The following is a 25,661-nucleotide window of genomic DNA, read 5'->3' on the forward strand; positions in this document are numbered from 1 at the left end:
CTGGTGGTGAGACTCGGGGATCCTCGTTCTTGTCCCCACTCAGCCATGAAATTCACCGCATGACCTTGAGCCAGTCATGGAATCTCTCACTGGACCATTGTGAGGATAAGGTGGAGAGGAGACCTATGTATATATGCTGCCTCAGGCTCCTTGCAAAAGGAAAAAAAGCAGAATACAGTAGGAGTAACAAATAAATATAAGCAAATACAAATAAATAATTATTGTAATTGCCCCTGGGCACTGGGGCAAGAAGACAAAAGGGTATACCAGGAGGAGGAGGCCCATTGCAGAAGGATTCTTCACAAGGCTAAGGCTGATTATGAGCTGAGACTTGCAAAGAATATCAGGAGCAACAAAAAGGGCTTCTTTCAGCATGTAAATAGCAAAAGGAAGGGGAGACAAGTGGTGGAACCACTAAATAAGGAGGAAGGAGATCCAGTGACTGATATGAGGGAACAGGCACAGATGCTAAATGACTATTTTGCCCCTGTGTTCTCCCCAAAGCAGGACAGGGGAGATTCGCATGGGGGATCAGATGATGTCGGGGATTTAAGGACCCAGATTAGAGTCACTCACCCCCAGAAGTCAAGGGCACTAGAGGTTACAAAGGCACCAGGTCCTGATGGGTTACACCTGAGAGTACTTTGGGAGTTGGCCGGAGTTCTCTCGTGCTCTCTGGCCTCCATTTTTGGGGCCTTGTGGAGAATGGGTGAGATTCCAGAGGACTGGAGGGTGGCATCAGTGGTTCCAATTTTCAAAAAGTGTAATCAAGGGGACATGGGGAATTACAGACTGGTTAGCCATACATCCATTGTAGGAAAGACAATGGAAAGGCTCATAATAGCAAGAGATCTAGTAACCCTAGATAGGGAAGGGAGGTTGCTGGCCACGCAACACGGCTTCTGAAGAAACAGGTCCTGCCAGACAAACCTTGGGAAATTATATGACAAGGTTTTGAGGTGGCTAGATGGAGGGAATTTGGTGGATGTGGGTTACCTGGATTTTGACAAAGTGCCCCATGATATCCTGGTTGAGAAACTGAGGAGTTTTGGGATAGACCAATGCGCTGTCTGATGGATTAGGGCATGGCTGGCTGACTGAAAGCATTAGTGGAGAATCATCGGGATGGTAGACAGTGGCAAGCGGGGTCCTGGGGCCAATCCTGTTTAATCTTTTCATAAATGACATGGAAGAAGGGGTAAACAGTCTGCTGATCAAATTCGCAGACGATACTAAAACTGGAGCAGTGGCCACAACTGAGGAGCAGGAGACAACAGGATGGTGTTCACTGTGGATCAGTGCAAGGTCTTGCACTTGGGGCATAGGGATGGGCGTCATAAGTGCAGGTTAGGGGACAGGTGGCTGGAGAGCAGCACTTGTGAAAGGGACCTCGGGGGGCTGGTTGACTGCAGGCTGAACATGAGTCAGCCGTGTGACGCGGTGGCCAAGTGGGCGAACGCCACCCGTGGTTGCATAGAAGTGTGGCTTCTAGATCGAGAGAGGTATTAATGCCACTCTATATGACTCTGGTGTGCCTGCAACTGGAGTATTGTACTCAGTTTTGGGCCCCTCATTACAGAAAGGATTTAGCCAGGTTAGAGTCAGTGCAGCGTAGGGCAACAAGGTTGGTGGCTGGTTTGCAGGGGATGCCGTATGAGGCTAGACTGAGGGAACTGGGTCTCTTCAGCCTGGAGAAAAAGAGACTCAGAGGGAATCTGTTGGCGACATACAGGTATGTGAGTGCGTGTCACACAGAGGTGGGTAGAGACTTGTTCTTCCCTGCAGAGGAAGGCAGGATGTGCTCCAATGGAGCAAAGCTCAAGGAACCAAGGTTCAGTTTGGATGCCAGGAAGTCCTTCTTGACAGTTAGAACCCTGAGGTTGTGGAATGGGCTTCCCCTGGAGGTGGTGGAGGCCCCATCAGTGAGGGTGTTCAAGGATAGGCCAGACATGCACATGGTAGGCGTATCATGAGCAGAGCTGGCTAGAGCTGGGAATCAGACTAGATGGCCCAGGAGACCCCTTCTGACTCGCTCTGTTCCTATGTTTCTATGTAATCAGAAAGTCAATTCAACAGACAAATGGTCAAGCAGAGTTTCAGTAAGCAAGTGAGGGTTTTCCAGAGAATGTCTGTGGCATAGCCAGTTTCAAAAGCCCTGGATACTAGCCAAGTGAAAACACAGCCCACCAGCAGAGTTAGGTCGGAATGCAGCGATCAGAGGCGTGGTGATCCAAGCCAAGGTCGGGTCAATAGGAGGCTGGAGCCAAAAATATGACCCTGTCTCTGGCAGTTACTGGATAGATAGGACAGGCTTCTGTCAACAGAGCTTCCTGAGCCCCACCCAGCACTCAGCTGCAGTGCTTTAAAGGACTTGGTCCCAATGAGTCCCTTCTCAAGAGGAGCCTCTCTTCCTAATCAGACACTTCTTCGGAAGGGAGTCATTCTGGCCAGCCTTTGAAGTAACAGTGTTCTTGGCGACTAGGTGGCCAGAGGCACAACCATCCTTCTCCTGTGGGAACAGGAGCATGATCCTCTCCTGTAAGGCCCCAGGCTCCCTGCGGGCTTCCCAGGCCTGCTGAGAGCACTGGCTCCATCTCTGGAAGATCTAGCTCCCTGGCCTCACTCTTGGCTGTCCTCGGTGGTGGTGATAGGAATGGTAAGCCAAAACATGTGGAGGACTGCCAGTTTTAGAATCGTGCCAACTCTTCAGGACAACAGCCACTAATGTGAGAGACAGCCAGACAAAGCTGGCAGTCAGTGCCTCAGCTACCAAGCACCTGCAAGGACAGATCCCTCCTCAGCAGGGAGCAAGACAAGCGAGCAAAGCCCGCACGCTCCACCGTCATCTCGGCCTGCAGCACAGAGCCACTGGCTGGCCCTGCACAGGTCTGCTGCTCACGCCTGAGGAAGAGGCAGGGAGGGCGTTCCTGCCACTGCCAGCATGACAGCGTGTGACTCGCCGCTGCTCCTCTTGCCTATCAGCATTTCCTAAGGAACCTTTGAGCGACAAGTCCAAGGATCTCTTCTCCAGGAGAGACAGCCGTGCAAAGACACCCTCCTTCCTGGAGAGCAGCTTGAGGGGCAGGCCAGTCCCTGAAAAAGATGGAACTCGTCTGCCACTGCAGTGCCTTTCTGCTCATTCTTCTCTGCTTGTCTGTTGGGCTGAAAGCCGGTAAGTCCAGTTTTACATTTGCTCTTTGAAAGGGAGTCTTAACTGGATAACCTCCCAGGGGATTAATTTGCAAATTGCACAAAGCTGTTCATGTTCACCAGGAAGAAAGAGGCTCCAGCATGTTCAAGCACATTCCTGGCAGCAAACCCTGGAGAGCAACCCCACCCTTGTTGCACCCATCTTCTGAGTTCCTTGTGGTTTTCCCTTCCCCGCTCATCCTGGCATTGCCTGGTTCCCAGGACAGGGAGTGAGGGAAGCAGGGGGGACTCTTGTCCTAGATGGCCTGGTGGCAGCCTTTGAATATGGTTGCTCCGTGCTCCCTGGTGCAGGGTCAGGGGCTGGAACTCAAGCACTGCTGTTGGCAGTTCATTTGGCGGAAGATACACATAGAGCTTTCTCCGGGGCTGCTGCGGGAGACTTGCGGGAAGAGCGGGTGGCAGAAACACACGGCCTGACCATGCTCTCAAAGCAGGGGGAGAAGAGAAGCAGAAGGCTGCCACAGCAGACAGGATGAATGTGACCATTCTGCTGAAGGCAGGAAAACTACAAGAAGGTGAGGTTCAAGCTGTCTCCAATCAGAACTAATTCCTCAGCCAACAAAGTTGAGAAAGGAACAAAGCAACCATCTCTTTATACTGGTGGACTGGGGACAGTGTCCGGGGAGGCACAGTTGTGACAAACTTCATGCAGAAAGCACCTACCGAGGATGGAGAGAGGCCCTGGCAGAACATGCCGCAGGGCCTGAGCATGGGAAGCTTGCAACTCTGTGGGCCGGCAACTCGAGGCTCCGGTCTTTTGTAGATGGGTACTGGAAGGAGTGCCTTTGGTGGGATAGTTTGTCTCTCTAATCGAGCAAGTAAATCAAACTAGCTAAACTTTCTATTTTGCTGCAGGCAGCATGACATGCAGCTGGATCCTGTCCCATGCAACTGGTCTTGCTTACTAAAATAACCTTTCCCCCCATAATTGAGCAAAAGCAGTGCTGATAAAGCAGAAGGGATGAGGGGGAGTTCCTTTTCGAATTCTTTGGACCTCCCCAGAAGGGGAGCTTTTCTACTGGAAAAGCTAGCCAAGCTTAGGCACTACCCATGCCTGAGGGGAAGAGAGAGAGAGAGAACGAAAGAGAGGTGAGGGCTGCAGTTCAGGTGTGAGAAGTTTCTGCCAGAATTGTTCAGGAAAGGTGTCTCATTTAGCAGCAGAAGAGGAAGCCAGGCTGACTGGACTGGAGCATCCCCACTGCATGCCATCAACCTGTCAAGGAGCAAGAGGGCTCAACCCACTGGGTCCACACGTGTTTTCAGCCACAATTGTGGGAGCTGGAGGGAGTTGGAAGAAGTGCCCTTCACTTCCCCTGGGGGTGCTTCCTTGAAGCATGAAGGAGGTCGTGCTTCGTCTGGCTTTTGCAGTTTTACTTTTTCCATTCTAACTAGGAGCCCAGGACTCCTGTGCTGGTCACTGCGGTACATCTCAGCCCAGCTGTTCATGCCAAGCAACCTGTAAGTCCCTGGGAACTTGCTGTTCAGATTACCTGGAATTCTGCCTGACCATCTCTCCTTATTCTGGGACACTGCTTGGTGGGAAAGATTTTACACCTCTAAACCTGACTTTCAACCCCCAATCTTCTGTGAAGTGCAGGTGAGCCTCCGCGGAGTCAAGTGAGGAAGCATAATGGTTTCCTCCAAACATCTGAATCCTTTGCAGAAATTGCTCCTTTGTTTAGTCTGTTGTGATTCTTTATAGTAAATGGGCTGGAAGAAGTAAAGGAGGGAGGAATTTTGACACCCTATGACCCTAATACATTTATTAGCCATAGTGTCATCTGTAATGCATAGTTTCAGGTTTCACTTATAGATAAATTTGGTCAGAGGCTGAGGTACAGCCTGACATATTGTACACCAGAATCTCCTCTCTTCATGTTAGCTTATAAGGAGCAATAGCTCTGTTGAGGTAAATATTCCCAGTATATAGCTATGAACTCTCTTATGCACACGTTTGTAACACTGTTCCTTCCAAATACACGGGTCTTTATATGGTGTGGTTGGTACCATCTCAAAGACTTCAGCTGGATACTGTTTTTAAATAGTCTTTGCCCTAGTAAAATCATTAACCATGCCTCCACTGATAATAAGTAGCTTTTACTGGGAAAAAACTAAACTAAACCTTTAGTGTGTAAACAACAATGATAACATTGATAATAACCTGAAATACATTATAGTGTAGTCTGAGGACAAGGCAACAAATCAAGTTGACAAATGCAACGTCGTCTAGGTAACAATGTCAGAGAAATGAAAGGAAACAGGAACTTGACTCCATGACAGCCCATTGTTATGGCCATGCCACACCTGCATTCACAAATCCACAAAAACAGGAAAGTTGAAATGCAAAGTTTTCTCAGATGTTAGTTAGTTAATTTATTTATTAAATGTCTACCGCCAAAAGCTGAAGCTCTCTGGGTGATTCACAACAATGTATTTATTCAATGATGTTTATCCCACTCAATAGCCCAAAGGGACTCTGGGCAGTTAACAAAATCAAATACAAAAAACAAACATTATACAACAAAACAGTAACACCAATAAAATCACTAAATAGCCAATAACGAACAGGACCACCATCACCACTGAAAACACCAGCACAATAAAGCAATCCAACAAGGCCGCTACTGGTGTAATTAAATTAAAAATACAGGAACAATAATGACATAAATGTAATATTAAAGCTATAGTTTAACTATTGAAATATCTGGAGAATAAAAAGAGAAAGATAAAAGTGTAGGTACCAGGGGATACCTCTTTGCAGAGCTTACTCCATGCGTGTAAGTGGGTGGCACAACCGAAAAAGCCCTTCTTCTGATCACCACCCTCCTTGCTTCCCTTGGAGGGGGCTCCCTACAAAGGACCTCAGAAGATGTGGGTAGGTATGTACAGGGAAAGAAGTTCCTTCCGATAGCCTGGCCCCAAGCTTTTCAGGGCTTTAAATATTAGTACACGCACTTTGAATTGGACCTACACCTCAACTGGCAACTGTGCAGCTTTATTTTGGTTCAGCTGAAGTTTCTGGACCATTTTCAAAGGCGGCCCCGGGGAAAGCACATTGCAGCTGTCCAAATTAGAGGTTGCAGTGCATGGATCACTGTTGCCAGGCTCTGCCTGTCCAGATTGGGTCGTAGTTTGTAAATCAGTCTAAGCTGACAGAAGGTGCTCCATGCCACCAAATTCATCTAAAGCTTGAGTGACAGTTCAAGATCCAGGAGCATCCCCAACTATGAATCCTGCCCTTTAGAGGCAGCACAACCTCATCCATGACAGGCTGAAGCTCTCCCAACTGCACCTTCATCTCCTCTGGACTGGGTCTCAACTTGTTGGCCCTCATTCTGGCCAGTACCAAACAACCACTTCCTCCCCTGAGTTCAATGAAAAATAGAGGTCCATCTCCATATTGATGACGCCATAGCTCCAGATGACCTCCCCCAGCAGTTGCATGTGGATGTTCAAGAGCATGGGAGATAAGATAGACTCCTGTGGTGCTCCCTGGCATAATTGCCACGGCACAGAACAATCATCCCCCAGCACCACCTTCTGGAATCAGTTGGCTAGGTAGGAACAGTAGTACCTCCTACTCCCAACCTAACCAGCCTATCCAGAAGGACATGGTTTATGCTATTGAAACCCACTGAGCAGTCCAGGAGAATCAACAGGGTCACATTCTTCCTGTCTGTCTCCTGAAGAAGGTCATCCCACAGGGCAACCAAGGAAGTTTCCATTCCAAAACCAGGCCTGAAGCCGAATGAAATGGATCTAGATAGTCAGATGCATCAAAGAGTACTTCGAGATGCCTGGCCACCACTCTCTCAAACTTTTTGCTCAGGAAGAGGATGTTGGCAAGAGACTTGTAGTTATTTGCATCCTCTGGGTCCAACTCAAGCTTTTAAAAGAGTGGTTTAGTCACAGCCTCTTTTAGAGGCTGGCACCATTCTCTCTTTCAAGGAGACCCTGGAGAGACACTGTTCTCTCCTGGACCCAAGTGCAAATCCTTTTTTTACATCTGAAAATAAGCCATGATGGACAAGGGTCAAGCATACAGGTGGAACCTTGCTAAGCACCTTGTGCACTTCCTCAGGCTTAGAAACACAGAAACTGAGCCAGTCAGAAGGGGTCTCCCAGGCCATCAAGTCTGACCCCCAGCTCCTGCTGGCTCCACTCACGACATGCCCACCATGTGCGTGTACAGCCTATCCTAGAACACCCTCACCAATGGGGCCTCAACGACCTCCCGTGGAAGCCCATTCCACACCCTTGGGGTCCTAACTTTCAGGAAGGACTTCCTGGCATCCAAAGTACTTCCTGGCATCCAAACTCAAATTCATCCAATAAAACTGGACCAGACAGTGCTCTGGACAGCTCTACTACTGGACCCACATTAATTGCGGTGTCAAGTTCATAATAAATCTAAGGCACTTGGTCTTCAAAGTGCCACATGCACCTGTCAGAGCCTGCTGTCAACAGTTCCGCTGATGCTCTCCCTGGCCCAGATCGCAGCAGAATTAAAATGATCATTTAAATAAGATTGTCTGGCAGTTAAAACTCTAGCATGGCAGTAGCAGCAATAAAAGCCAGTATAGCAAATCATTATAAAACCAAGCCAATGCACTCACTGAAATATTTGTGAAAAAGAAATGTTTTCAGTTGGCATGTGAATGAGAAGAGACGTCTGGTGGGTCTCTATTGGAAGCATGTTCCAATTGCAGAAAAAGCCCTTCTCCCGGCCAGCTGTTATTCACCCACTTAGAAATCCTCCTCCTCCTGCCCAGCCAAGAAACCCCTTTTGGAGGTGCTGGGCTGATGGCATGTTGAGACAACACCATGGTTGTCCTGGTGGCCATGAAGTCCAGAGCTACCCCATATTCAGCAACCTCGGTATGAAAGTTGTGATCCCTCTGAACTATCATTCTAGGGAACCTCAGCACCAAAACTGAGACCACCTCCATCAGTCCCGACAGGGAATCTGAGAAGCAGCAGTGTGGGCGATGCATCCGCAAACGCTGATCTTCTCTGGTGCCCAACCCAAAATGCAAACACCCAGGATCAGCACTCCAATGGACAGGAAGACTAGAGAGGAAGGGAGACTACAGCACCCTCCGCTTCCCGACTCTCATGTAGATTTTGGTGCTGCAGAGCACCCCAGAGGGAAGAGCTGGGAAAGGCCGCCCCCCGCCCCTCAGGTCTTACTTTGAACTGGCCTGACGGTACACGCAGGAACCGTTAGTCAAATACAAGCTAAAGAAGCTGTGGGGGGGTGACTAGCAAGAGTAGATGTTGAGAGGGAGGGTCAAACAGCAAGGTTAGAAGCTAGAACAGGAGAGAGAAAAGACCACCCTAGCATTCCCTAAGGTGTTTTGATGTCCTTTGATGGGGGCAGCAAATGGCCACGTTTTTAGGTGATGTTGGAGGTCTCCATCGTGGGGACACCAGTCCTGCATCTTCTATAACCGTGTTTCACATGCTAGTATAAAAGCAGATATAAGAGTGGCTTGAAGCTGTCAAGGGTTCTGCTAGGATAAGATGAAATGCCATTGCTGGCATTTCCCTGCTGTTCAGCCTGCAAAATAACTCTCGCGCATTGTGGGCTTGAGCCCATGGAGCTAATGCAGAAGACCTTGGCAAGCGGGTGGGGACAGGCATCCTCAAAAGCTCTTGAGGAGGCAGCTGCCCATTTGGGATGATCCATTTGGGCCTTTTAGCCAGGGTGTGCTTTCTTCTTAATACCGCAGGTTTGCACGGACAGTTGTGACTGGCGGGTATGTTGCTGAAGATGGACGGGTTCACTGCATCTCCCCCTTGCTCTATCAGATTGGCATGGTCAGCCTGGAAATTTCTAATGATGGTGGCTCGACATTTCCCTGGTCGAGCACGTGGGTCTCAGGTGATTCATTAACCACCATTGCTGTTTTGATGTACATGTTCTGTGCTCTTCCCTAAAACCAAGACTCTGCAGACCGTGGCCCTGGCCCTGGCCCCTTGCTCTCCGAGGAACTGCTTCTTCAAGAAGCACAGCAGGGCTTCCTCAAAGCAGCTGCCCTCATTTCAAGTGCCTGAAGAAACATCCCACACATTTGTCGGCCAATACAGGAGCCTGAATGAAGCGTTTCCACACGTTGCAAGCCTTTCCTGCCTTTGCCACGTCCCAAGCAGGGAGTGCGGATTTCCGCTGCTCACACAAAGGCGCTTTCCTCTCGGGTTCTCGTTATGATGAGGGGGAGGGAACCGAGGGAGCCGCTTCTTCATAGCCCCTCTTGCTGAACACCTGCCACAGTTAATGCCGTTCAAGGACTGGGGCGACGTGCTGTAAACACGGGACCAATGACCACCTTTTGTTCTGTCATGCAGTTCATCATAGCAAAGTATCCCCTTTGGAAAAAAGCAAATTAGTGAACGAAACCAAGTGGCAATACTATGGCACTCCTGGAACAGGGGGAAACTTGACTGTCACATGGAACCAGCAGACACTTCGGGCCAGCCACGTCAACGTAGAAGTCTGGGGGTACAATGAGTCCGGTATGTCCACAGCTGCCAGCAGTCTGCTCAAGGGGCGGGCGGATTGAGAGAGGCTTTAGATCTGCATTCCCGGTCATCTGCCACATCCTCCGGATGGGCCCATGTCTGTTCATCGTGAGAGCAAAGGGGGCTGCCCGGCAGGGAAGGGCTGCGAGTCGGCAGTAGAGCCCCACTGCTTTGCCAGCAGGAGGAAGACGCCAGGCGCCAGTCCCCAGAGCACGTCCGGGTGGGACTGGGCCAACCCCACCTTCCACCCTGCAGAACCCCTGCCAGGCAGCACAGGGGTAGATGGGCAGAGGCAGCTCCCTGGAGCAGCAGGAGCAGCTCCTGTGACCTGTGCAGCCTCCCGGAAAGGCTGCACAGGGTTCAGGCAACTATGCTGGGCTGTGCTGCCAGCGAAAGGGGGCGACCCCAGAAAATCAGGCGGAGGCAACTTCTATGAGCAGGGCCCCTCCATCAGTGGGAGGCAGGTGCTGAATAATCCCCCTCTGGTCAGAGCCGGCAGCTGGGGAATGGGCTGCTGCCTGGGAGCTTCCCACAGGGAATGGTCTGGCCACTTCTTGGAGATGCTGGACTAGACAGAACTTTGCGTGATCCAGAACAGTCTCTTCTGCAGGCAGCAATGAGTGGTGCTCCACCTCAAGTCAGGCAGGGTTGCTCTGTCCTAGTGCAGCCGGTAGCATCTGAACCAACACACACACACCCCACTCCCTTTCCTGCACAGGTAGACCTTACTCCAACGAATGGGAAGCTGAATGGAAATATCTCTACACCTTGAGAAGAAACTACCCCAACACAGGGGCTCTTAGTTTCCTGCCAGCCCCTTCAGCTCTGTACAGCACCTGGGAACTTGGGGCACTGAGGATTTCTTCACATTTGTCTTCTGATGGTCAGAGGTGAGAGATTAAACTCCAGGACTCCTGAGCACTCCGGCTAGGTTAGCACCGCAACGTCCTCCTGGCTCACATGATTCCATGAAGTGCTCATCACGATCTTAAGAGTTCCTGGCAGGCAAGGCTGAGCATAAGGCGATGGCTGCAGACAGGTAGCTTCTCAGGCTCCACATGGCGCCAAGGCTTGGCTTTCTCAGATGCCCACATAGACGTTGGCCAGCTCTGCAGCAGCCGATCCAGCCACAAAAGGCGTGGAACTATATTAGTGCCCATTCACCCTTGTTTCTGAAGCTGAGTTTCCTCCCATCCGATCTTATTCAGCCTTGACACCCCTTCAGCCCTCTTCTAGGGTTCCTTTTGCCTTCCTGTAACTGATGGAAAGTGGATGGAATTTCCAGCTTAACTCTGAGCTTAGTATCTCCAAGGAAGCCACTTCCTGCTTCTTGAAAAGGCTGTTTCTTCCAACATGACCTGAACCAGCCGAAACAGGTGTTGACCCTCTCAGATCAGATGGCTAATACATTTCACACACACACCGAACAGTCTTCCCTCTTTACAAACTCTGAATACTGTTTTTGTTCTGCTCCCCTCTACCAGCAATGTGGCGTCCATCTGGAGCACCGAGCATGCTCTGGCCTGGCACTTGGAAGACGCCTTCCGGAAGAATTCCACGGCATGGGGCACCGCCAAGTGCCACCAATGGGACCGGAAAGAAATGGGCCTGCCCAGTTTCCTGGACGAGATCATGGATTGCCCCTGCACCTTGGCACAAGCCCGTGCAGACACTGGCCGGTTTCATGTAGGCCGCACATGCCTGGCTGGAGGAGTCTCTGTGGGAAGGGGCTTCGTTACCGGGAGGCCTGGTTGCAGTGGCAGTTAGGAGGTGGGGGAGGCAGGAGTGGGATGGGGCAAGGAGGAGAGGGGGAGATTCCTCATCCGCAAGGCCTGTCTGAGGGCAGAGCAGCACCTTCCGTTTCTCTGCCTGCTCTTCAGAGAACAGGCGCGGCTGGTTTCCTGGCTGCACCACCCCTGAGCGCTAGCCAGGCACTGCCCAGGAGCAGAGACAAGCAGGCCTCTGAGAGAAGGTGCAGAGTTAGGACAAGCACTGAAGTCCACGGCACACCGTGCTGTGGCAACCGTTACACGACCACAGTCACTCTTACAAGACCCAGGAGGAGTTGCTAGAGCCTCCTTTACCTGGGGTATTCTAGGAAGACAGTGAGCAGCTTGACAAATCCAGCTGCAAGGTACATGAACTGGTGCAGAAACCCATCTTCCCAGTACATAAACAGCTTTGCTGGGGGACTAGTCATTCCCAGGCACCTCAAGTCAAAGGGCTGCTTTAATATCCTAAAAGACCTAAGCCAGAGTATCCACCTCACATAATTGGGCTTCTGATGCCAAATGCAGTCCTGTGCATGCTACGTAGAGGAAGTAGGTCTGCTGGAACCCAGACAGGCCTTACGACTGTCAAGCGTTGCTCTGTTTGAACTACGTTAAAACTCTCTCCAGGGAAGGCGACGCGGGCATTTGGTGTTTGCAGGATCTGCTTGCTCTTCCTCCTGGAATGGTTGCTGCTGCCGCAAACTGCATTGGCTCCTTGTCTGCATCACTGATACAAAAAGCCCTGCTAATCTTGTGGTGCGAGGCAGGATGCAAATGTTTTAGTCCACCAACGAACTCTTCACTCCTAATGTGGCACAACAGCGGCTCTGACCAGCCCTCCATCGCTCTCTTCCAGACGGACTATGGCTGTGACATCGAAAGGGGGAGCGTCTGCACTTACCACCCGGGGGCAGTGCACTGTGTGAGGTCTGTCCAGGCCAGGTAAGGCCCTGCGTCTGGGTGGGCCCTGGGCGGGATGTGCCTCAGCAGCTCACGGTCCCTGGACGCGCCTTGCTGGCCGAAGAATTTGAGCTGTTTCCCCCTCTCTTCCTCCCCTCAGCCCACAATACACTGCGGGGCAGCAGTGCTGCTATGACGCTGCAGGAGCCCAGGTCCTCACGGGAGACTCCATCGGGGGAAGCACCCCGGACCGCGGGCACGACTGGGGCGCGCCTCCTTACAAAAGGCCCCCCAGGGTGCCCGGCTTTTCCCACTGGCTCTATGATGTCATCTCCTTCTATTACTGTTGCCTGTGGTCCGACAACTGCTCGGTCTACTTCAAGCATCGTCCCTCCAGTGGCTGCAGGCGATACCATCCGCCCCGCGCTGGTACGTTCACTGCTTCTTGTGGTCCTTTGCAGACCCCCCAGGCAAGCAGGTGGGCTCAGAGGTGTTTAGGAAATGGCCGCTGCTTTGTTGCACGGACATCCGGCTGTGGCACACTTTGTCAGATCTTGAGATTTTTAAAAGGAGTAAAAAACCCAAAATGAATTGACTTAACAGAGACACTTTGCAATGATAATTAACTTTTGAAAATGCTGTGAGTCTCAGGCAGACTATTTTGATAGTGCTGTAGGGCAGGGGCAAGCCGTGTAGCATGAATGGGTGCTGGCATGCCCCTGAGCAGCTTTTGGTGCCTGCCAAAACAAATGAAATTTTGAATTAACCTATTTTCGGACTAGTAGCTTGGATACTTTCTGAGCAAAGTGGAAGCCTTCTGCATGTTCTATTCCAGTGAATGCGCCTGGGGCACACATGTTGCTCAGAGATTTTCTCAGGCAACAAAGACCCTGGTATATAAATATAAAATATAACCTGGTTGCATCTTTCTTGTATGTGGCTGATCCAGAGCAAAAGGTGGGAGATATGAGTCAGAAATCAAAAATGCTGTGTAGGATCCAGAGGGCACAGATTCTACCAGCTCCAGGCTGAGATTCTTTAAGGAAAGACGTGACTGGGAAACTTGATCACGAGATTTCCTGAAGGGCACAGCTCATTCCGAGGAGACGTCTGAAGCTTAGGATCTGGGCTGGGCTCACGTAGGCTTACCCTGCGGAGGCTGCATCATAGAAGTGTGTGCCTACTCAAGCACACCTGTGCTTTCCCGAGAAGGGCCTCCTTTGCTGCCTGATTGAAGTTGCAAGCCCAGCCTCAGGCGCCGAGAGCACAGCCCGCCTTCTCCCTCAAAGTGGAGGCCTTTGGGCACCCTTGGATGCTGCTTCCCAGAGGCCCTGGGGTGCATCTGCCCTCGGAAAGGGACAGTCCTGAGTTAACTCTGTCTTTGTGTTTAACAGCTTCTGCTTTTGGGGATCCTCACTTCATCACTTTTGATGGCACAAATTTCACATTTAAAGGCCTCGGTGAATACACAGTGTTGGAATCCAACCTCACCTCCTTGAGAATCCAAGCGAGAACTCGCCGTGCTGAGGTGTTTGCTGAAAAGGAAGGTGAGGCTGGGGACATTCACCTCCCGAAGAACCCACGTTCCCTGCAGGTTTTAACCAAACTCTGCTTTACCACATTCCCGTTTTCCACCAGCCCCATATAGCCAGTGGAAAGGCTGAGAGCAGCCGCATGCAGGAAGGTCTGCAGCTGAACACCCTCTTCAACTAGGCAATCCCAGGACAGCCTTAGGAAGTTGTTCCCTTCGACTTGCAGCTCCCACCTCTCCTGTGCAATGCTGGAGAAAGAATTCTGGACAGTGGTGCAGCTTCAGCCAAGCCCCGGGGCCAAGATCCACCATAAGCTGCCCACTGAGGCCTCATGGGTGGCGAGGCAAGAGGGAAGCAGCCCAGCCTTAGCAGCTAGACTGGTGAGAGCCCGCTGGGCTGACCTGGAGCCGATGTTGTGCACAGAAGCATTCTAGCTTCCCATTTCTAAAATCATTCTATAGTTAAGGAGGCTGGCCTGGCCAGGTTACATTTACGTATTTTATTATTTCCCTCTAAAATGTTGTAAGCAAAAAAAAAAAAAAACCCTATCTTTTTCTACAACAAAAATGATGCGTAATCAAAACTAAGTGTGCCTGGGCTTCAGGGCAGGAGAAGCAAAGGCCAGTTGAGTCCCACCATTATGATGATAACAGGTTTGGACTAAATGTATAGTAGACAACTTCACATGTTCAAAAATGTTAGTCTTTTTGGCAGAGCTGGGATTTTGTCTATTTGCTCCAACACATCTGGAATGCAAAGGCATTTGTAAAGCATGGAAGGTGGTGGGGAGAGAAGAGGAGCAGTGATTGCGTGCTGGGCAACTCAGACAACCATCCAAAGCGCCCCCTCCCTGGGGAAGTCCATTAAGTGCAGGGTCTAAAACCTAGGTGGAAGATCTGTGCTCCCACAAGTGTCATGTTGGCTGGGGAGAACGGGAAATAGAGCCCAAAACCATCAGTGGGCAGGTTGTCCAAAATGACCTCAGCTGATTCTAACAGATGTGGAGGCAAGCCACAGGCTCTTAATTAAATCCACTATTTAATGCTTACCTCTGCAGAACCTGCTGATAACCAGCCTTTATGATACAACGGCTCCCAGCACCACCGCACTGTGCTTTGCTCCTGGCCTCCTTCCTTGTTCACCTGATGGAAGGGGAGGACCACTCCGAGAAGATGCTGCTGCGGAGCTCTTTCATCCTGCCTCACCAGTGGGTGACGTCTTGCCCTGGCAGGCAGCATGGAAAGACCTCAGAAGATAAATGCTCTTCTGAGGGATTTGACTTGTGCCTGTTCCCACAAGGGATTGCACTGGGAAAAGGGCCCATCGCAAGGCTCCTTCACAGGCTGGCTCACCTTAGTGGGATGAAATCGGTGCTCCATGCATGAAGGATGGGCCAGCGCTGCCGACTGTCTGCTGCCCTCCCACTGGGCCCCCCATTCACCCTTGGCATGAAGCAGGATCCGGCAGCCTGCCCTTAAAGAGCAACTCCAGTAAGGCTTAACGGCACTTTGGCAGGATCAAGCAAAGCCGCAGGTTTCAGGGCCATCGCCAGTCCGGTGGAAGCTGGGCGATGGTGGCCGCTTGGTGGGACAGAAGCACCCTGGGTGGCCCTGGCAGAGAGCCGAGGCAGGACTGAGGAAGGAGCACCACCTTCCCCCTGTGGCTACTCCTGTGGCAGCCCGTGGCCTCTGGTCCAGGCGTGTGGGCTGAAGGAGCTGCAGGTCCTGCGTTCCAGATCTGCAGGGCTGCTCCCGAAAGTGGGGCTGGAGGGCGGCTGCGCTCCTCCACGTGGCTGCTCCTGTGGCGTCCGGCAGCCTGCCTCACGCTTCCCCAAGAGTTTCTCAAGTTTGGAGCATGGTGCCCCAGGGGGCTGACCCTGTCCAGCTGCAGTGTTACTTTCAGGTGTGGCCAAATCCTGCACAAAGAAGGTCAATAATCAACCAAACAGGCTCAATAAACCAGAGCCAGATCTACACATGGTGGAGAGGGCGGGCGGGTGGGCCTGCACGCCAGGACACGGAGGAAATTTCCAGTCTGCAAAGACATGAGCCTCTGGCTTTGTTTGGGGAGGAACAACGGATCAGTAGGGGACATTGGTGTGATGTTAAGAGGGCGTCTTGCTTCTGCGTGGGGCTCTTTCAGGAGGACAGGCTACTAACTGAAACTAATCATAGGCTATCGATAACATTTTCCTTGACCTGAATAGCCAGGGGATAATTCAAGGAATGCCTCCATTCTTATATGTATGCCCCCCATAAATTAAGATAATTGAAGGGGAGAGTTGCTTCAGATTCCACTGCTGCCCACTGCTAAGCCCTTTTCTAGGGTTAGGGCTGCACAAGTCAAACCTCCTCCCCACTCAGGGGAGATACATTAAGTCCAGTCTGCTAGACTTTGTAGGTTCTTGGGTAAAATTGATTTCTTTATCTAGGATTTGTGTGGCTTCAGCGCTTTTTGATATTTACAATTTTCAATTAGGCTTTTAGCATTTTCTTGTCTTGTTGGACGCAACTTAAGCATGGGCACATCTTCGGTCCCTGGGAGCACAGTGTATGCATGGTAGTAATTTTGCTTCGTTATCATTGTTATTGCCTCCTAGGAGCCAAGGCCAATGTGACGGGCTTCTCCGCCATCGCAATGCGGGAGAATAACTCAGATGTGATTGAGATACGCATCCCAGCGCACTCAGACACGCTGGAGGTCCTGTGGAATCACAGAGCTCTGAACTTCTCTGAACAAACCTGGATGGACTTGAAAGGTGAGGTGGAGAGGGCAGAAGCAGCCCTAGACTCAGCTGGAATGGCCCCTCCATTTAGCCCCCTAAATTTAGGCTGTTCACACGGACTGGCAGCTGCAGCCCCCCCCCCACCACCACCACCCAGCTTTTTGGGCAGGATTCCTTCCCAGTCCTGCCTGGAGAGACTCTCAGGAACTGCACTGTGTTCCTTCTGCGGGCAAGGCAGGGCTTCTCTCACCAGCCATGGGCAACCTCCCAGGGTTGGCAAGGGATGCTTATCAGAAGCACTGGAATAAGAGAGAGACCCGAATAATCAGCAAAGAAATGAAAGGCACTGGTGGAACCGGAAGGCACACAAATGTGGCGGCAAAGTCGAATCCAGGGGCGTGTGGAATGTGGCTCAGGTCCTAGTCCTGGGCCGTTCTCCACTGCAAAGCCCACTGCACGGTCCTGTGTTCGGAGGAACATGAGACAGAGAAGCAGAGTGAGCCAGAAGGGGCCTCTGGGTCATCGGGTCTGACCCCCGTCCCAGCCTGTAATTCAGTGGCAGAACACATTTCCAGCCCCCAGAATTATGTCTAGCAAAGCAGCCCTCAGCTAGAAGCAGTTGATTGGTGTCTCTCAACCAAGCACCCTTGAAAGCGGCTGCGGCCAGAAAAGGGTGGCCAGAGAGGAGACGTGGCTGCTGCGTTAGTGGGGCTCCTTATCCATGGCAGCTTTTATTCTGAGCTTTATGAAAGCTACCCGTGGTGTTGAACTCCATCCCCCAAGTAGATTCATCACCATGGAGAACCACAGATAGCTCCTATTGAGCTCAAAGTAAAAGCTGCCATGGATAAGGACATAGCAGGCACCAGCCGTCCCTGCCGAAGCAGAGCCCCTGAGCAAAACGATACCACGGCACTGGCCAACTCCAAAGAGGGGTAACTGGCAGGCAGGAAGGTCGGGGAGGGGGTGCAGCCACCAGGGCCGCGTGTGTTCAGGGAATCTGCCTGAGGAGCTGGGGAGGACCAGCGTCTACACCAAGGAGCCATCGAGGCAGAAACCCCCAAGACTGCGAGGCAGCAGCTCCATGTGCGATTATGAAGACGGTAACTCCATAGAAGCCAATAAAGTCAGGGCAGCAAAGGGGGCAAAGGAAGCAGCCAGGGGGGCTTGTGGGACCTCCTCCTCCCAGCTGCCCATGCTGCATTCTCTTCCTTTTCGAACCAAACCTTCTTCAGCCTATTGCAAAGTGGGGGCCGAGGGGCAAACGGGCAAGAGGGCAAGGCTGCACCCGCACGGTGGCCCAGCAGGAGGCACCCACTGGCCCGCCCCACCTGCCGGGCCTTGGGCCAGTGGATGCTGTTACTGACAAGCACCTCTCCTTGACCTGCTGCTTTTTTAAAAGCTGTATCAGGGAAAACGAGAAGGTTCTGTTTTCTCTTCTTTCCCATGACATTTTCTGTCATTTTGAAATCAAGTTTGAAAAATACAGGAAATAACACCAACAAGAAGAAATGGAATCACAGAATTGCAGAGCTGGAAGGGGCCATGAAGGCCGTCAGGTCCAACCCCCTGCTGTTGCAGGACACCAGTTTACACTATCCTATGCAGATGGCTATCCAGTTTCTGGGAGAGCCCCCACCTCTCCAGACAGCTGGTTCCACAGTTGTATTTCTCTGACAGTGAGGAACCCTTTCCTGACAACTGGCCTGAACCTGGGTGGTTGCAGCTTGAACTGATTATTCCGTGTCCTACACTCTGGCATCAGCAGGAAGAGATCTTGCCCTTCCTCTTTGTGGCAGCCTTTGAGGTGCTTCTAGAGGGATCTCATGTCCCCGCTCAGCCTTCTCTTCCCAAGGCTGAACATGCCCAGTTCTCTCAGTCTCTCCCCACAGGGCAGCGTTTCCAAACCTGGATCCTTTTTATTGCCCTTCCCTGGACCCTTTCTAATTTTTCTGCATCTTTCCTAAATCTTGGTGCCTAGAACTGGATGCAGTATCCTATATGAGGTGTGACTAGTGAAGGGTAGAGGGGAACTACAACTCTAGTGATTTGGAAGCAATACTTCTGTTAATGCATCCCAAAATAGCATTTGCCCTTTTGTGACTGCATTGCATGTAAGCACATGACAAGCAAGCAATTCAATTAATTATAGGTCTTAATCGGTCACTGATATGCTTGTGCAACATCTACAGTAAAATGAGTCCAAACAGGAGCTGACAGTGAATGAACATGCATGTTTGCACATAAATTCAGCGAGCAAATGTGTGTTATTGTGTGAGTGGGTCTTAGTCAATTGCACTTCTGTATCTTGGATTCTAGCCTAAAGCTATATTTGTCTGTCAGGGTGCTGCAGAATCCAAAGCCAAGGCCCCATGCAATGAGAGAGGCTGGCAAGCATCGTGTTGGAAAAGACTTGGCTTCCCAGAATTGCTCCAAAGCAAACAGGAACAGGTTAAATTGCCTAACAGCTCAGAGCTGTTCTTTGTATTCTGAAGGAGAGGTCAAACAATCCCTCCCAGCCACTTCTTGTTAAGCCATCCCTGAAAGGAGGGGTGGGGTGAGCAGCATGGAAACAGAGATAAAATTCTCAAGGACCAGCACTGAATTATCGCTGACCACTCCTGCATAATGTGGCTGCCCCCTAATTCTGTCCCACCCCACAGCAGAGTCCACATAGCATCTTTCTGTTGCAGGACTCTTTCTCTCCACCACCCCTGGGCAGAATGTCAACGTCATGTTCTCCTCTGGAGTTGGTGTAGAAGTGATTGCGAGTGCCGGGAGGGTGCTGAGCCTCACCGTTTTGCTGCCAGAGAAATTCCAGGCTCTCACACGGGGGCTCTTTGGGGTGATGAATGACGACCCCCAGGACGACTTAACCTTCCGCAATGGAACAACCCTTGACAGCAGCAGCAGCAGCCCTGAAGAACTCTTTGCCTTTGGTGCAGACTGTGAGTGGACTAGAGCCCCCACCCGCTGCCCGGCAAAGGGGCATCCGGGGCAGAATGGCTGAGAGAGGCAGGAGACCAGTCTGAGCCCAGACGCACTAAGCGGCCCCTCTAGGGCAGGCCTAGACGCTCAAGAGGCTTCTGTCAGGTGGGAGGGGAAGCAGGCGCCATCCTGCTGGCTCCTGGTGCCAGGCCAGGAAAGCAGCCGCACAGCTCCATATTGCTGTGCCCCCCTGGTCCATTCCACCTTCAAGTCTGCTTGCTGGGAACCCGTTTAAAGCAGCAGAAAGGCAATCCATTGACCAGGCCGACAGAGAGGTTCCTTGGGGTTCTGGCATGGACAAGTCCCTGCCCCACAGTGGGCGTCAGTCCTGCCTCTCGTACGGATGTTTTGGGCCACTCCAGTGGTGGAAGATCTTGTAGCTTGAACAGGCAGAGCAGTTAATCGGCCAGCCCCTCCCTGCTGTGTCTGCTGCCCTTGTTCTCACAAAAAGCAGATGAGTCCTAACCTTGACCAGGCTATCAGTGGCTACTAGCCTTGTTGGCTATGCACTCCTCCTTTATCAGAGGCAGAACTCTTGCACCCATCCTGCTCAAGGGACCTTGGGGGCACTGGTTTGCCACTATGGGGAAAGAATGCGGGACGGGGTGGACCTCTGGTCCGATTCAGTGTGGCTGTTCTTAAGTTGGAGAAGCAGTTGTGCTTAGGCCCAAGAAGTAACCGCATCACCTTCCCTTCTTTTAGGGGCCATCATAAATGAAACATCCCTTTTCACTTATGACACACAATACTTGTTGGAAAACTACTTCTACAGACCAAAGCACAATCCTTCTTTTGTGCCTGTATTTTCTCCCTCTGAAGACCCAGCTGACCCTCTAGTAGAGCTTACGGCCAGGCTTTGCCAATCAGATCCTTTCTGCAGGTTTGATGTCTTGACAACCAGAGATCTAGCTGTGGGGAACAGCTCTAAGCTGGCCCACCAGCGCTACAAGACCCTGAAGGAGAGCCTACGACCAGGTGAGCAAATCTTGAACAGCTGCCCAGCATCCTTCTGCAACCATGCAGAAATGCCATCGCCTGCTCTGTGGACCATTCTGCCCACCAGCTTCAGCACTACTGGCTAGTGGAATCCTATGAGACAAAATAATAATCCAAGTAAAGACACACACACCCTGCCCAGCTACAAAACACGGAGCCCAAATGCCACCCCAGCTCAGTTGTAGTTCCCAAAGCAACCACTGGGTTGCACTAATGAATTTAAACCAGGAGGGGAACCAGCAATGCAGCCCTTCTGCAAGGGAACAGGAATTTGCAGCGCAAGTGCCCATGAAGTCATTCCCGGAACATGTGCTCCTCTCCTAACCCTGACTCTAAATGCCAGGAAGATTCAAGCCTTTCTGCCTGGGGCTGGTCTCCTGGCGCTGGTCTTGCTGGCAATACACAGCTTGGGTGCACTGTTCTGGACCACGCAGCTGCTCAGTCCTCAGAGAATCCAGTCCCTCAAGAAGGTGGCAGCAGGAACTGTGGAATTGTCTGTAGTCTTGAAGTCAGAAAAATGGAGTCAGAAAAATGGTGCACCCGACCCAGTCATGTCCATCCTGTGGAGAGCAGGTTCCCTGTAGCCTAAGCAAGCCCTGGTCCCCACGTCTGGCTGCTCAGATCCCCCGGGCAAGAATGGCTGAGCGTGGCTCTAAGGGGACCCACCCCACTTGCTGTTGTGTCCCCAAGTCACCCCTCGTCACGGTCCCTGCTTGGTGAAGCTGCTTAACCGAAAGCACACGTGCCTTTCTCTCTCAGTGGCTTCCTGTGGCTGGCTGGCTCCCCCTGAAAATGGCAAGAAGGAAGGAACCAGCTACTTAGCTGGGTCCACCGTTCGCTTCCACTGCGATCCTGGATACACTCTCGTAGGGCCAGCAGCAAGAGTCTGCCAGGGCAACGGAGTGTGGTCAGGGGGCCCCACTGACTGCTTGCCAGGTGCAGGTAGGTGGCACTTCAACACGCTAACCCCAACCCTCGCGCTACTGCTCTAGGATTCTGTGACCTAAGTGAGCATGGTTTTTGTTCAGAGACATGATTTAGCTGGGATGGGAGATGGCGGAGTGTTTCACAGATGTAGGGAAACAAAGCGGGTGAGAAGTGGCCTCCTGGCCCTCTGGCCTGACCACAGTTCCAGCCGGCTCCGCTCCTGTGATCCCCAGCATCCTGTTGTCCGTCATGGATGGCAGAAGAGGGGAATCCAGGATCCTGCCAACCTTCCCCCTGCAGAAGAGCACTCTTGTCCTGCAGTACCTGCCAGAGATGCAGCAGCAAAGTGATGGCCCTTTCACTGGCTTGTTCTCTTTGGCAACAGGCTTCTTTCCTGCTTGATGGCAGAAAGCTCATCAAGGACTTGTGGACTTGCTGCCCTCCGGTGGCCACTTGAGGGCATGCATGTGCTGACCTGTGGCCCTGCCAAGGAGCATGACGAGCAGGTGGCACGACTGGCAGATCCTTACCCAGGGATCTGTAGGGGTCTGTCCCTCTCCAAGTCACTAGTGGGAGCAGAGGGCCATCACTGAATGCACATGGGAAAATCTGCGACATTTCTGAGCAAGTCTGAGAAGTAGATCCCCTCTCAGAAGTTCAGTCTGCAGGTTATCCATCCCTAACTCCCTCTGCACGAATAGAAGAGTAAATTGTGAACTGCAGATCAGTTCCAGCTTTAGACGTGCTCACTGTGAAATCAGACTCTGCAGTTACCGCTAAACCATCTGCATGCCAGACGCCTTGCGGGTGGCGAGTTTAACTGCTGCACGAGTCACTTTGACTAACAGACAGTGTAGCAATAAAATAAATCAATGTGTGCTGCCGTTCCTCAATCAGGAGCGGCTCAGGATGACGTGATCTCCAGGTCAGCCTTGGGCAACTGGTTTGTTTCTCTGGCCTCACATATGTGGCAGGACACGCTCCCAACTCTGGTGTGCTGAAGATGGTGACACTGCCATGCACAGATCACTATCCAGTTAGTTGTACGACACCCCCGGCTTAAACTCCGCATGGGCTGTGGACCATGTAAAACAGCCGGCCCAAGCAGCTGAAGGACTGGACCGGTCCCATGCACGGAGTTGAGGAGTTTCCTGCATGCCTGCCTGTGACGATGCTGCAGTCCTGACAGGTCTGTGTAGTACCAGAATGGACTGGAGGCTCATAGCATAGCTGCTGAGCACCGGCCCACAGTGGCGCCGTGTCGGCTGCCTGGTTTGGCAGGAGACTACGGGCAATGGAACAAGGTGGGTGACGGCTGCAGCGCTGCTGGGGGAAGCAAGTGGCGTCTGGCTGGAAACTTCCTCCCTGGTGGCGAGGGCCGCGAAGAAGCCTGCATCTCTGCCACTACACTGCCTTTCGGCATCGGCCGGATCTGAGAGGCCACAAGCGGCCCACTCCTGCTCCAGGACAGCATGACTTTTAGTCAGATGAGCCTATACAAATTAACCCAATTTGTATTGGAAGGTTTTTCTAGTTCAAACTGTTGTGGAAAACCCACATCACTGATGATCACAAAGCATCTTTTGAGGTCAGGAGCGGCACAGCTCCATAATGCCTTTGAATGGGTAGCCCCAGAAGCCACCCGAGACCAGGCTAGGTTAAATTTTGGTCAGAACAGAGCATCTAAGGTGTCCACAAATGCAAAGTTCAGTGTTACACAGCTGGTAAGTGTACGCAAGTCGCATCTGGAGAATGTCTTCTAGATGCAATGCTGCACTGCTAGCAGAGCCACAATTGGCCAGTTTTGCCTCTGTGTCGCATTCAGCAAAGGAGCTCCTGGGAAGCGCCTCTTCTGGCCAGAGCAACACCAGCCTTCTCCTTTCCCTTCCCTTCCCTTCCCTTCCCTTCCCTTCCCTAGGAGCGGGGCCGCAGGCACTTCCCTTCGGCATCCTGGGCTTCCTGAGCTTGGCAGCTGTCTCTTGGGTGACCAGTTGAGAAGCACCCCCGTCAGTCCGCCAGGGCAGACTCTTCCATGAGAGGAGGATTTCTACCACCTGAAGAGAGACTTCCTGTTCTGAGGTTTCCATGCCCTCTGACCACTAGGTAATACGATGCAGTTTGGCTTCAGTTGGTTCTTTTAACCTAATAAACCACCTAAAATCAATCTCCAGCTTTGCTAATGCAGGGACTATCGTGTTATTGTTATTTCTGCCCTTTGTCAGCTCAGGAATGTGGTCAGGGCATGAGCTAGACCTGAGCTATTTAATGCTTTTGGCAATGAGGATCCACCATCGATTCTTTGCCTCAGAACATAAAGTATTATCTGATGCGTGCAACAGCCACGGCGACTCACTCATTCGGGCTCCTTCTGGGATCTTTTAGCTGAAGCCCTTTCAAAGGAGCTATTTCCACACGCACACCCAGAAGCCAGCAGCAGGGTCAGCGACACAGTTCCACCAGCAGATGCAGCCTCTTCTGTGCCCGTGGCTAGGACCCCCCCCACCCCCACCCCACACAGCATTGCGGCTCAGGATCACAGAGCGCGCTTCTCTTTCCCGCAACCTACGATACCTTGTTTTACCAGAAAGTGTATCGAGATGAAGGCCTCTGAGCGCCTGCGACCACATGGGGCTCCCTTAAAAACCAGGAATGACAACAAGCGAGCATGTGTGAATAGAAGCCTCTTGGGGCAGGTGCCGCAATGTGATTCTGCAGGACCCAGCGGGGGGGGGGGGCGCCTCCTGTGGACAAACTGCTGTTTCATGGCACACTGGCAGTGATGCTTGACGGATGGAAGTCTCAGGAAGACTGCAAAAACCCTCACCCTATTAGTCTCCCAGGGGACACTACCAGGAGCGGTGAGGCTGCTCCCTTTGTCGGTTGTGACCACGGGCCAATTTTGGCTCACGGCGGCTGCCAGAGCATCCAGCAGCACAAGCGGAGCTCACACACCGAAGTGCAGTGGGGAGAAGGGGAAGCTGATCAGCCCCTCCTGCCCCCCCCCCCCCGGCCTCCTGCTCCCAAGAGAAGCAAAATCTGGAGCATCAGATGAACAGAGGGCCATCGGCGTTCACCCTGCCGCCACGAGCTAGTGGAGGAACTGCAAGAAAACAAGGGGATTTGGCTTGTCCAAAAACGGCATGCGCCAAAAGGATTCCTTCTACGTATCAAAGACAGTGAACTTGTTCAGTCCAACGAGATGCAGCTCGCCAGAAGGTCAGCGAGGCACTTGGCGTCTTCCAGCACTGCACAGTGCATAAGAAAACAGGCGTGGTGGGACGTTGCAATACTTTTCGTCTGAACCAAATTAGAAGTATCCAATCACATGACTGGCCACCCCACCAACGAAGAACGAATGCCGGGGTTTTAAGACTAAAGCTCCTTTAATAACTAGCGAGGGGGTGGATAGTGCAGCTGCAGAAGCATGACTTTATTGACCTCACTTTTTGCTGCCCAACAGCAGGAGCTCTCTGGGCCGTCCCCACCGTAAGGCAGGTGAGGGCGCAGGTGAGGAAGGGAGGACTTGTCCACGGCATGGCAGCCCGTCCTGGTTTACTTTTCCCCCAGAGGCTGCCAAGCTGTGCCAGGCGCCCACGGATGCCGTGTTCGCATGGGGCATGAGGGAGCCCAGCATGCCAAGGCTAAATGAGGTACTCAGCTTATCTGCAATGGATACAAATAATCAAAGTATTTATTATTTAAAAGCTTGTCTACGAATCACTCTGCACCATACAATAAAGACATGGCAACCACCAGGGAGACGATGGGGTTTGTGCCGTCCTCTCCGAGCTCCCCTTCCCTGCAGGAGCCAGGTGGGTGCTGGTCCTAGAGAGGATTGCAGGCAATGCAGCTGCCAACAACACGTGAAAACAGACACTGAAACTGGAAACCACACAGCAGTTACAAAAATGACTTTTCCCTGGTAGCAGAACCTGTGTGCCCTCCCTCCCCCCCCTCCCCAGGACATTTGGCTACAGCCCCACACATGCAATGACTCTAGTGGGCCTGGGGCGGACAGGTGGGGTGCAGCAGAGCAAGAGCGAGCCTGCAGCTTCTCCGGCGTTGTCTTCTCGAGTGCCGTCTGCCCCT

General features: G+C 52.0%; 1 protein-coding gene across 1 annotated transcript; it reads left to right on the forward strand.

Annotated features, from left to right (window-relative positions):
- Positions 1-2,846: 2,846 nt before the first annotated feature.
- On the forward strand, positions 2,847-23,736 carry SUSD2 (sushi domain containing 2). The gene is made up of 14 exons (XM_044422510.1): positions 2,847-3,172; positions 4,603-4,807; positions 8,943-9,094; positions 9,559-9,726; positions 10,451-10,622; positions 11,217-11,418; positions 12,361-12,446; positions 12,565-12,833; positions 13,799-13,951; positions 16,536-16,694; positions 19,355-19,609; positions 20,352-20,624; positions 21,405-21,587; positions 23,491-23,736. The coding sequence occupies exons 1-14, from the start codon at positions 3,103-3,105 to the stop codon at positions 23,565-23,567; spliced, it is 2,424 nt and encodes an 807-aa protein (XP_044278445.1). The 5' UTR covers positions 2,847-3,102; the 3' UTR covers positions 23,568-23,736.
- Positions 23,737-25,661: the final 1,925 nt, after the last annotated feature.

Source organism: Varanus komodoensis, unplaced genomic scaffold (assembly GCF_004798865.1).
Source record: "Varanus komodoensis strain SLA01 unplaced genomic scaffold, ASM479886v1 scaffold129, whole genome shotgun sequence".
Lineage (NCBI taxonomy): Eukaryota > Metazoa > Chordata > Lepidosauria > Squamata > Varanidae > Varanus > Varanus komodoensis.